The 11,958-nt window shown below is 57.9% G+C and overlaps 1 protein-coding gene across 2 annotated transcripts; it reads left to right on the plus strand.

Annotated features, from left to right (window-relative positions):
* The first annotated feature begins 600 nt into the window (after positions 1 to 600).
* CCDC124 (coiled-coil domain containing 124) lies at positions 601 to 9,935 on the plus strand. Of its 2 annotated transcripts, none has more exons than XM_065652685.1 (5): positions 601 to 676; positions 1,665 to 1,836; positions 7,499 to 7,685; positions 7,929 to 8,043; positions 8,369 to 9,935. In XM_065652685.1, the coding sequence occupies exons 2-5, from the start codon at positions 1,678 to 1,680 to the stop codon at positions 8,571 to 8,573; spliced, it is 666 nt and encodes a 221-aa protein (XP_065508757.1). In that variant the 5' UTR covers positions 601 to 676; positions 1,665 to 1,677; the 3' UTR covers positions 8,574 to 9,935. The 2 variants fall into 2 exon arrangements, with proteins under 2 accessions (XP_065508757.1, XP_065508758.1); XM_065652686.1 differs by lacking the exon at positions 601 to 676 and adding an exon at positions 814 to 1,111.
* Positions 9,936 to 11,958: the final 2,023 nt, after the last annotated feature.

Below are 11,958 nucleotides of genomic sequence, written 5' to 3' on the forward strand. Positions count from 1 at the left end.
GAGCTGTTGGCCAGGAGGAGCCTGTCCTTGGGGGGGCTGGGGACAACTGGGGGGCTGAGGTCCTGCTGTCCTCATGGGCGTGGGCCCCGCCCTGCTAAGCTCCGCCCTATCCGATAACAACGGGCCCCGCCCTGCTAAGCTCTGCCCTATCCCGATAACAATGGGCCCCGCCCTGCTAAGCTCCGCCCTATCCCGATAACAACGGGCCCCGCCCTGCTAAGCTCCGCCCTATCCCGATAACAATGGGCCCCGCCCTGCTAAGCTCCGCCCTATCCCGATAACAATGGGCCCCGCCCTGAGAACCCCGGCCCAGGTGTCAATGGGACACGCCCCGCTAAGCCCCGCCCACCCAGGTACAATTAGCCCCGCCCACAGGCGCCATCTCGGGGAGGGGGGTGCCGCCATCTTTGTGCCGGGCAGGGGCAGCGGTAGCGGCGAGCGGGTTGCGGGCTCTCCCTCGGCCTGCCCGCCGCACTGCGGGCACTACCGTGGGCGGGGGCTGCTGTCCGACCCGCCGCTTCCCGCCGCCACCGGGCCTAGCGCCGTGGCCCGGGAGGAACGGGCCCTGCCCTTAGCAAAGATGGCGGCGGCGCCGCTCGCCCCGCCCCTCCCGTGGGGGCGACCTGGCGCAGCGGTGACGCGCAACGTGCGCGACGGCCGGAGCGGCGGGGACCGGGTAGGAGCGGGAGGGGGCGGCGGGACCAGGAGCAGGGCCCGGCCTGAGGGGAGGGGACGGGCCGGGCCGGGGGTGCGGAGGGAGAGCGGGAGAGAGGGGAAGGGCTGGGGGTGACGGGGCGGAGAGGCCCGGGGGGCCCTGGGTGCAGCCCCTGGGGTGGGGGCGTCCCTGCCCCCCCCGCCTCGCCACGGGGCCCAGCCCGGATCGTGCCCCTCAGGAAGAGTCAGATCACATAGCGGGGGGTAGAGAAGGGATTTAATCCAGCCCAGGCTTGGAAAAGTCTGTGACTTGAGCAGACAGCCCTAAACATCAGCCCTTCTCCGCTGTTTCTTGTGTAGCAAGTAGTTATTTGTCGTTAAAAGTAAAGGTTTAGGATCCAGAACGTGGCGTCTGCATGGGCAGCGTGCGAACAAGGAGGGCTTTGCTTAGTGCCTGGTTAGTTTTGAGGCTGCTGCTGTGCTTGGCTTTTCAGGCTTTTCCTACCCTGAAAATGAAATACAGCACATCTGCGTGGTCATTTATTAATCTGGGCCACAGGCTGCATTTCTGCACAGACAGAGGGTGCGATGCAGCGTTTGTGCTGCTCTGCCGGCAGCGGTGGATTCCCCTCGGAGCCCCCGGTGCAGAGCAAGAGCCCCCAGCCCTGTTTTAACTCGGCAGCAGAGACCGTTTTGCCTTGCAGGGCAGCGCTGCTTTTGGCTGGGTACCAGAAACCCAGCAGCTCGCTTCGTTGTATTGTTGCAGCACAATAAATACACAGGAGGGACTTTTCCCACCGCGGGTCTGGGGCAGAATGAGCAGAGTTCCTCCTGGGTAAGCTACGGGATTACGAGATCTGTTCTGCCCAGGATGTCGAAATAATGCAAGGCAATTTTAAAAAAGGGGTTTTCATGGTGTGAGCTCCAGCTATTCCTACTTCCCGGGGTGATGGAGAACCCAAGATCCTGTTCAGGGCAACGATCTGAACTTCTTTATTTTTTTTTTCCAGAGCACCTTGAGTGATGCCCAAGAAGTTCCAAGGTGAAAACACCAAGTCGGCTGCTGCCCGCGCGAGGAAAGCTGAGGCGAAGGCAGCAGCCGATGCCAAGCGGCAGCAGGAGCTGGAAGATGCCTACTGGAAGGACGAAGACAAACACGTGATGAGGAAGGAACAAAGGAAGGTGAATTCCTGGTCAGGTAGAAGGGGATGTTCCATTTGGTCCATGAGATCACACCTTGCTAAGCAAGGGGCTTCTCCTCATCTGTCGCTCTCTCCAGGCCTCATCCTGCGCTTGGTTTTAGGCAGAAAACCTGGAACTAGTGGCTTCTCTGGGAGCTAAAAGAAGCCCAGCGTGGGAGTGAGTTTACGCTTTGATGTGTAATTCAGAAATGGGGTGGATCTCGGAGCTGACTCCCCAGGGGAGGCAGTAAAAGCTTTATTGTTGGAGTCCTTTAAAATTGAATTAGGTGAAAGATCAGGAACTCTGCTGCAGGGATTGATAGTGGACCCAGCAGTTCTTTAGCTTTTTTTCCTTTCTTACCTTTCATTTGATTTTTTTGTAAAAGGAAAAAACAAATTGGGTAGTTAAAGTTTTGTAACCCTTTTTTTTTTTTTCCCCTCTCTAATTTGGTGTGCGACACATCAGGACCCGTCTCTTCCAAAAGGTTCTCTCTGGTTTGCTCTTGGCACCTTGCTCTGCCTTGGTGATCAATAAACAGAGCACTTCAGTGCTCATTTCTAGGTTCTTTTGTTTTTAACATTAACATTTTAACATTTTGTGCATTTTTCTAGAAGCAATTGTTGGTAATAACTTAGCTGCCTCTTCTGAAATGATTTTTTTTTTACACTCTTGCTAACGAGACGGGGCTTCTGTTGACGACAGAAATGGGATTTATGGGGTTACTGGGTTTGCGCTGCTCTGAATTTGGTGCTTTCTGAACTCTGTCGGTGCATGCGTCTGTGTGAGTTCACCCCTAAAACGTGCCCTGACGTTTGGAATTTGGAGTCCTGGGTGCTGTTCCCCCACGCAATCCTGTAATGCTGCCTAATTACTTCCCGGAACAAGGACTTATTATTGCTCTACTTAAGATTTTGGCAACACTGACCTATTTGAGCTTCCAAAACAGGCTCCTGCGGGCACGGGAGGCTGGAGTGGGGAGCTGGAATTGCCAGCTGGGAAACCAGTGGCCGCTCCAGAGCTTCAGACTGGATTTGAGAGAAACCAGTGAGGTGTTTCCACTCGGCACCTCAGCCAGTCCGCTCAGCGCTTTGCTGGTTTTCCTGCAGGATTCACATCCACGTAGCTGTAGTATTTACATCCGAATTTCACCTAGATGCTGGGTTTTAGTGCATTTGCTTCCCATGTGTTCCCCTGGAGAGCAAAGATCTCAGCTCAGGTGAAGGGTTGTCCTGCCCGAAGGGCTCCGGCTCTCACTGTATCTGCACACGGAAAGGTTGGGGCTTTGTGAGGGCGAGCAAACGGCCACCAGACAGGAAAGTGTTGGGTTTACTGGGGGAAAATAAGTCGGTAAAACCTTCCTCAGCTGCTTCTCCAGCGCCGTCAGGGTGGAACATCCGCACAGAGAACAGAAGGAGCTGCCCGCGTCCCGTCGCACCCCGGCGGGGAAGGAACGCGTGACTCAGATCGTGAATGATTTTCCATCCTCATCCCAGAGAGGACAGAAACCGCATCATTCGCGGGAGTCAAACGTCCATATGCTGCGGGAGGGACTCGTGTCGCTGCCGGGAGGATGGCGGTGGGTGGAGGAGGATGCTCGCAGCAATTCCAGCCCTTCCCCGGCTCTCCGGGCGATGGCAGCAACATGTTCACAGCAGCACCTTGCGATTCCTGTGCTGCCGGAGTGGCTGGGAGCCTTTGGGATGGGCTGGAAGCCTTTGGGATGTGCTGAGACCGAACCCTGTGCGCTCCATTTAATCTCTTTTCCCCTGCAGACGAGCACTGGAGCTCCGTTCTGGGGTTCGGTGGCTCTATGGTCTCGCTATTGGGGCAGCGATGCGCATCAACATTAATAGTTTGGTGTAGGGAAGCTGAATTTTCAAAATGTTGTGAGATTCATTGTCACCAGGCGACTGCCCTGTTGTTTGCAACGTTTTAGGGGTTTTTTAAATGCCACCCCTGCCCTGTTCTGGAAGCAACCGTCCTCTGCTAACAGAGGGTGACACTTGTCTGGTGGCTTCATGATGCATAAAGGAACATCTGAGCCAATGTCACCAGCCTGCCCTGTGCGCATTCCTCCTCTGGCGCTTCAGCACAAGTTGCAGCTTGTTACCTTCCCTGGAGAGCTCTGGCTGGGAATCACAAAATCAACATCCTTGCTGGAAGGCTCAGGGTTTTACCCAGGTAACCGCTTTTCGTGTAACATTCGGGTGTTTTCATCCTTTCTGTCCCCTCCTACGCAAGGCTGGGCTGCAGCTCGGAGCACGACGCTCATCAGCCTGATCGCGGTGTGGGTTTCTCCCTGCAATCAGCTAAAGTGTGTCTGGTGGTGGAACAGCCGTGTGTGTGTCCCGGGCGAAGCTGCAGGCAGGCTTGGAAGGGTGACAAACCGTCAAATCTGCTGGAAAATTCCGGGAAGAAAGGACCCGTGGAGTATCTGTCAAGGGCAGAGGTCTCGCAGCCGGAGACTTTTTGTACTGGTGTGCAAAGGGTCTGGGGAAAAATGTGAGTTAAATGCAGGGCGAGCGCTTGTGCTGGAAAAGCACAGATGGTGCGTGAGGGTGCAGTGACTCTTTTGGGGCGTTTTGTGCCTTTCTCGTTCCCCTCGGTCACGGGCTGTGGGCTGGCAGGCTCATGTACCGACAGGTCCCAGCTGTGGTGATGACTTTCTGTCCCCTTTCTCCTCTGATTCAGTGTAGAATTACTCAGCTGTGGCACCAGCTCTTATTCAGATAAAATGTGAGACAATTCTAATGACTCTTCTTCCCTTTTTGGAGGATATCCGCGTGGTACCGGCTACAAAATACCAAAATCTGATGGCACAAATGGGCAATGCAGGGGACAGAGGTGTATTGGGGAGACACCAGGCTGGGTTTCAGACCCCAGAACCAGCTTCCTCAGTTCACCAGTGTCCCTTCACCTCTTGCTTTGCCCGTGGGTGACAGAAGGGACGTGTTTGAACCTCCGAGAGCCCAGCGGGTGCTCGGACATGCTCCAGGTTGGTTCTGCCCGGCTCCTTTTCCGACTGCGTCATGTTCTTACATCGCTTTCCCCTTCGTGCTTCGCCGGGCTGGCGGCTCACTCTCCACGTTTCCCCGCGGAGAGGTTGATTTGGAGTGCGGCCGCTTTGATTGACCGCTCACTCTCACAGCCGTGCGCGTGGGACCTTGTTCTCTTCCTCCTGAGCAGGTGGGGAGCTGTTCCCGAAGCTAATGAATTGTTCCTCGCTCAGGCGGCTCTTTGCAAGGCTGGAAACTCGCGTTTTAACGCACAAACCCCTGGGAGCTGAAGGGTCCAGCTAAAGAAATCTCGCCCCCGGCTCCCCCCAGCGCCCTGCGGAGTGCAGCGATGTGGAGGGAGAAAATTATTCATTTCCTTTCCAGTTTTCTAATAGCTTTGCAGTACGTTCCACTTAGACAAATCCAAACCTCCCTCTCATCAGAACATTTAAGCTGACTCACAAAAGATTAATTCGTTTTGGCCCAACCTGAGAAAAAATCTTAAAAAAAAAAAAAAAAAAGACAATTTCAGACCCCTTGTGCTTCGGGATTGACCTTTGAGCACTGCGGAAGGTGCAGAGCAGACCTGGACATGTCGGGCCACTGGGGAAACCCGAGCGTGTTGATTTTGCGGGTCTTGTGACAAAATAGTAACGGTGCCAGCTTATTTACTTTCTGCAAATAGAAACTCGCTGGTGAATGCCAGGGAGCAACTCACCCCGGCAGCTGGAGGAGGAGGAACTGGACGTCCCGGCAGCGCGGGAGGAAGGCTCCACACCTCCGTTTCCATCGCCACGTGGATGTGTCCTCTCCGGAGAGTTTTGTTTGAAAGGCGCTACCAGCAGCAGGGCATTATCCTTGAATTTCTGCTCCAACAGACGTGTCGTGGTCCCCGCTGGGCTGCGTGACTGCCTTGCAGGACAGGTCCCTTTCTGTGATCAGGGCTAAACGATCATCTTCTCTAACTATAAATAACATTTCTGTTCTGAAATGCTTTCTTCCCTTAGGTCACTCGTACTTGTGCATCCGCTCCTTACCTGTCTCCTGAATTCTTCAAGCCACGGCTACGCTGCCGCTGAGGTTCTCACCGTTTACCCTGCCAGGGTTTGGTCACCCCTGAGCATCAGGGACAGGATGAGCAGCCAGGGGACAGTTTCTTTGCTCTGCCCCGTGTTCTAGGCACGATGCCGGTATCCCGAACACACAGTGCGGCTTCTCTCGCGTGTGCTTTACATCCAATTCAACGGCTTGCTCTGACCGCTGGATCTTCAGCGATTTCTGCAGCGCTCCTTCTGTTTTGGCACGTTAATCTCTCCAGTTTTGGGGAGACCAAGCACATTTGTTTACTCAGCCTTTACTAGAAGAGGGAGAGGCCTGACAGGAAAGCAGCGGGCAGGGAAAGCCGATGTCTTAAAGAAGTGAGTTTGCACTTTGAAATCATGCACAGTCCAGTTGCCGGGGCATTGTGTCTCACGGCGCTGGAACTAAGCGCTTAATGACCAAGAATTTGAAGACTGCTGGTTGTAATAAAGGCTTCGTCCCTCTAATGGCTTTTTTTTCCCATCCTTGGCCCCAGCTGCTCGCAGTGGAGGTAGGCGAGGTTTTCCTTCCCTTCCCAGCTTGGATGGAAGACCCGGTCCTTGCTACACTTGACAGAAGCAGCAGCAGCCCCAGGGCATGTTTTGATTCAGTATTTGTTGGCTTTGATTCTGTGTTTTGATGGGGTTTTGTTTAAACTCTTGAGCTGTGGAGAGACTTACAGGTTGGGGGTTTTTTTTGCTGTTCAATAGAGTCTCAAAGCTCAGCCTTGCTGGGCCCTACCCTAATGCCTGTAATTCTGCTCCTACTCCTTAAACACCGCTGAAGACGGCAGGTTGTGTTACTGCTGGGGTGGAGTGAACCTGTTCGTTAACGCTCGATCAGTTCATTGTGCCGCCCCTGTGAATAATGGATGAGAGCCGTAATTAAATGTCCACGTAACTAACTGAAATACGGAATGTTGTGATGCTGCCCCAGAGAGATGTTCACTTGTTGTTTCTTTTTGCCAGACCTTACAGGCTGTGGGAGAGAAGGAAAAAAAGCCAAAGTGCTGAAAGCCCCTAAGGGCCCGTTGCACAGGCTCGTCACCCTCTTCTCTTGGCCTTGGAGGGCAAAGTGGCTCTTAAACTCCTTGTGAAGCACTTTAAAATTACCACAAGAGCTGCGCCGCGTATTGGACTCAGTCTAACCGCCCGCCCCGGCTCTTGGGAAGAGCACGAGCCAAGCCCGGGGATGAATTCAGCCTCTTGACTGGCTCGTCTCGAACAACTGCTGAACTTTCAACCTCCGGCCACTTATTAAAATTAAAGTGGAAAACTTAATGTGATTGTCAGCAGCCCTGGCTGGTGCCTCCCGCTCCTTCTTGGGGTTGTGTTTCGCGGCGCTGGCATCATGGGTGGCCGGCGCATGGTTGCAGACGGGGGGATTATTATTCTGGATGTCGAGGGGAACCAGCCGATGTCCCTTCTGATAAGGTGACATCGGCGCTGTGTTAGCTACAGAAATGAGGTGCCTGTTCCCACTCCAGTGGGGTTCCCTGCTCCTGTAAGAGCTGGTTTCTTCCCTCTGCGCTGGCAGGTGATGGAAAGTGGAAGGGTGGATGTGACCTGGTCCTTTGTGCCTTCCAGGAGGAGAGGGAGAAACGGCGGCTGGAGCAGCTGGAGCGCAAGAAGGAGCTGCAGCGCTTGCTGGAGGAGGAAGACTCGAAGCTGAAAGGGAAGTCACCCAAGCAGGTCACACCGGGCAAAGTCACCAGGGCCCAGATTGAGGAGACGATCAGGAAAGACCAGCAGCAGAAGGAGAATGCAGACACAGGTTTGGTGGCACCGCGGAAAGGCCCTGAGAGCTGCGGGATGGGGAATGAGGGGGGAAAAAATACCCACTTTTCAACTTGAGGTGGAGAAACAAAGCTGCAGAGCAGGAGCTCTTCTCTTCCAGGCCTGGGACGGAACTCTGGCTGAGTTTTCTGAGTGCTTTGAAAGACTCTCCCTCTTCGGAGGGTTTGGCACAGGCTGGATTTGACGTTAACATTTCTTCCTTTCCCCCCTCCCTGTGCAGTGGAGAAGGAGAAGACTCACCTGGAGGTGCCACTGGAGGAGAACATCAACAGGAGGGTGCTGGAGGAGGGCTCGGTGGAGGCCAGGACCATTGAAGATGCCATCGCTGTCCTCAGGTACGCCGCGCTCTCCTTCGAAGTGTCGCTTTCCTCACGAGAAATTCTTGCAGGCGCTCCCTCCCCAAGAACTGGCTTTTTTTTTTTTACGCTTTGCCTGTGACTTTCTATCTCGACAGCACAAACAGGACACGTCACCTGCCCTGTTGTTCTGTGGAGAGTATTTGAAGTGGGTTGAGGAAGCTTCGCGGGGTTATCTGCTTTATCACCGAGTTATTCTGCACGCACTTGGTTGCGCTGACAGGGGATCAGAGCGCGGCGGGCGGCTGGTGCCGGCGGGGAGGTGTCTCTGATCCACGTCTCTCTCCAAATTCCCTCCTGGCAGCGTCGCCAATGATCTGGACCGGCACCCTGAGCGCCGGATGAAAGCTGCCTTCACGGCTTTCGAAGAGCTCAACCTGCCGCGCCTGAAGCAGGAGAACCCCAACATGCGCCTGTCCCAGCTCAAGCAGCTCCTCAAGAAGGAGTGGATGAAGTCTCCGGAAAACCCCATGAACCAGAGGCACAAAGCTTACAACAGCCAAAAGTAGAACTAGAGCCGCTCATCCCCCTCGGATGGTGGGCTGGAGCCATGGGGCTCTGCTTGGCTGGAAATAGGAGACACGAGGAACCTCCTCGCCTTTGGTTTCCCTCCCCTGCCCCCACTTTCTTTCTGTCTTTCTCTGTTCTTGGATTTAAGATAAGCCCGAGGCCAGGGCTTGCTGGGGACCCTGCAGCATCCCACCACCGTCACCGGTGACCTGTCCCCTCCCTGTGCTCACACCTCCACAGGCAACTGGCGCAGAGCGACCTGGACAAACTAACGCTACCTTCACGCTTCCAAATTCGGTTGTTGTCTTACAAAGAAAAGCTAATAACTCGCTTCTAGACCTTCAGCATGGGCAACCTGCCATGGTAGGAACCCCATTAACCCGCTCACAGCCGGACCTGAGCCAAACCATGTTCATCCCCGTCTCTACCGTGGCCACGCCGCGCTCTTGTATTCCACAGGGTGAATTTTGGCGACCGTCACACAGAAGGCGCTTGACCTCTCGTTGCTCGTGTCGTCCTCGGCGCTGGGATGTCCCCAAAGAGACTCCAGACAGCGGTGGCTGTTGTCCTGCCCGCCGCCGGGCACCTTCCTCCTTGCGGTCTCAACCGGCGGTGTGTTCGGTGGGGAGGAGGAACCACAACGGGAGCAGAACCTCCGTCAGCGCGGTGGGGAAGAGAGAAAATAACCTTCCATCTTCCGAGAGGAACGAGAGGAATGACGTGGCACCGCCTGGCTCCTTCTGCCACACTTCTCGGTGTGACTTCCCTGGTGGGACAGGGGGTTTCCCGCGGGGGCCGTGACCCAAGAACTGCGGCGAGAAGGGAACCTGCCGCTTCTCCCATCCGCGGTCAGTCCTGGCAAACAAACGGGTGAGCTCCCCTGGGGGGCCAGGGCTGGAGAGGCTTTGCCTGGTGCCGTGGCCTTTCCTCTCCTCCCTCTCTCCCCTCCTGGTCTCTTTTTGGGAGTGAAATTCTTTCTGAAGATCTAAACCCTTGGCCGGGCAGCATTGCCGCGGGTGCTCCCCTGTGTGTGTTACCAGGGCTGGCTCGGCGTCCTGGTGGCACAAACCAAACTGGGCTCGTCCCCAGGCGTGTGGCCTCTGTCCCCATGCGGGGGTTGCTGTGAGCAGGCGGGGGGCTGCAGGAGTCCTGGGGGTGTTTAACGTGCGTGGTGAAGGGGTTTTGGAGGGAGTGATGCTCGAGCTGAAGCCGTTCTGGGCTGAAGGAGCTGGGCTGGCCCTGCCACTGACCCCTCCACCCCCTCAGACCCAGCTGGCAAGGACAGGGAGGAATGCACCTGCTGTCTCCCCTTTTGTGAGAAGTTTGTTGTGTTTGAACCCAATTAAAAATTTTAAAAACCCAAAAAACTAAACCCTGTTCATTTGTTGAAGGAATAAATGCCTGGGGAGGGAGCGGAGGGCTCTCCTTTCCTTGGGGAGGGGCTGTGTCCTCCGCTAAAAATCCCCACTGGAGTTTGTGCTGTGGTTCCTGCCTGGACTGGGGATCTCTCAGGGTGGGGGGCCCCCTTTGTGCCCCCCCCCACCAGCAGGTTGTGGCTGAGCCGCTGCAGCGGGGGGGCTGCAGGAGCCCTGCCCTTGGCTGCCGTGCTGCCGAAGCCCAAGCCCACCGCTGCTGCCCGCGCCTGCCTGCGCCCTGCCTGCACACGTGAGTGTTCCCCAGCCCGGGGCGGGGGCCGGGGTGCCCCCCTCCCTGCCCGCACCCGCTCCCCCCTTGCGCAGAGGCTGTGGGCTCCGCACAGCCCTGCCTTTGTGCAGCAGAGCCCACCCTCCTCCTCCTCCTCCTCCTCTGCCGCAGTGCTGGGGGGGGGCCTGGGTGGGATATTCTGGAATCGACTGCTCGGGGGGGGCTGCGGCATGCAGGGCCCCCCCTCTCCGTGGGGTGTCCCCATATTAGCCACAAGTAGAAGGGGATCGTCCCCCCCACCTTGATGCAGGGGACCCCCCCTGCTGTGCTCGGTGTGTGGGAGAGGCGGAAGGGGCTAATGGGGGCTGCCCCCCCCAGTTTGGGGGTGGGATCCCCCATTGCAAGGGAGGGGTTTTGGGGGAACCCCTCCGGTGCAGGGTGGGGGTTCCCCTGTTGTAAAGAAGGGATTAATAGGGGAATCCCTCAGTGGGGGGGGCCTGGGCACCCTCCTCAGTGCAAGGGTGGGGTTAATGGGGGGGGCAAGGGAGGGACCCCCCCCCATTGCAAAGGCAGGATGCCGGGGAATCCCGCGGTACAGGGAGGGATCCCGGCACCCAGGGGATTAACGGGGGAACCCCCCTCCCGCTGCAGCGCGGGGGGGTCCCGGTGTGTCCCCCCCCGCAACAAAGCGGCTACAGCGGAGGGTCCGTGCCCGCCGCGGGGGGGCGGAGAGGGGAGGGATTCCCCGCCCCACCCCTCCAGGGATTCCCCCCCGCTCTGTTCCCCACTCCCTCCGTTCGGGGGGGGCCGTGCGCAGCCCGCGGGGGGACGGGGGCGGCGTAACCATGGCAACGGGCTGCTCCGCTGCGGGGGCGGGGGAACCCGCGGGGGGGGGGCGGGATCCTCGCAGCATCTACGCAGCCGCGCAGGGTTTGCACCGGGCGTCCCCCCCGCGGCCCCCCCTGCACCGGGCATCCCCCCCGGCCCCTCCCCGTGCACAATGCCCGGGCTCTGCAGAACACACGCTCTGCACCACGGCCCCCCCCGCGCCGTGCGCACCCCCTGCACCACGCACCGCCCCTGCACCACGCACCCCCCCGCAACGTGCACCTCCGCCCCCCCTCCCCGCACACTGCAGCAGCGTGCACCCCCCCTCCCTTTGCACAACACACAGCACAGCCCGTGTGCACACACCTACACACGGGTACCCTATAGCTGTGCATACAGCACCCTGCGCCCCCCCGTGCACCCCCTGCTGTGTGCACCTCCCTTTGCACACCCCGCCGTTCACACTCCCTGTGCGTTCCCCCCGTGCCCACCCCCCCGTTCACACCCTGTTCACACCCCCCCCCCGCCATTCACACCCTTGTGCACACCCCCGGCCACACCCTTGTGCACACCCCCCTGTTCACACTCCCTGCGAATTCCCCGTGCCCACCCCCCCGTTCACACCCCGTTCACACCCTCGCGCCCACCCCCCGGGCTTTGTTCGCTGCACAACCACATCCCCGCGCAAATCCCGCTGTGCACACGCACACTCGCGCAGGGCGCTTGCACACGCGTGTGCCCCGCAGCCTGACAAAGGGAGCAGGGGGGGCTGCAGGCGGGTGGGCAGCACCCGCACCCCCCAGCCCCCCCGCACTGCCGAGCCGTTGCACACCAAATTCGGGGGGTATCCCCCACCCTGCGCCTGGGGGTACCCGGTTCCCCACTGGTGACAATCGCATCCCCGGGAGCCCT

Source organism: Caloenas nicobarica, chromosome 27 (genome assembly GCF_036013445.1).
Source record: "Caloenas nicobarica isolate bCalNic1 chromosome 27, bCalNic1.hap1, whole genome shotgun sequence".
NCBI classification, from domain to species: Eukaryota; Metazoa; Chordata; class Aves; order Columbiformes; family Columbidae; genus Caloenas; species Caloenas nicobarica.

What these genes read in the sequence shown, in the direction of transcription:
- CCDC124 (XM_065652685.1), top strand. Translation starts at nt 1,678, where the DNA reads ATGCCCAAGAAGTTCCAAGGTGAAAACACCAAGTCGGCTGCTGCCCGC. An exon ending in TGAGGAAGGAACAAAGGAAG is followed by an intron (nt 1,837 to 7,498) that starts GTGAATTCCTGG and finishes TGTGCCTTCCAG; the next exon opens with GAGGAGAGGGAGAAACGGCG. An exon ending in GATGCCATCGCTGTCCTCAG is followed by an intron (nt 8,044 to 8,368) that starts GTACGCCGCGCT and finishes CCCTCCTGGCAG; the next exon opens with CGTCGCCAATGATCTGGACC.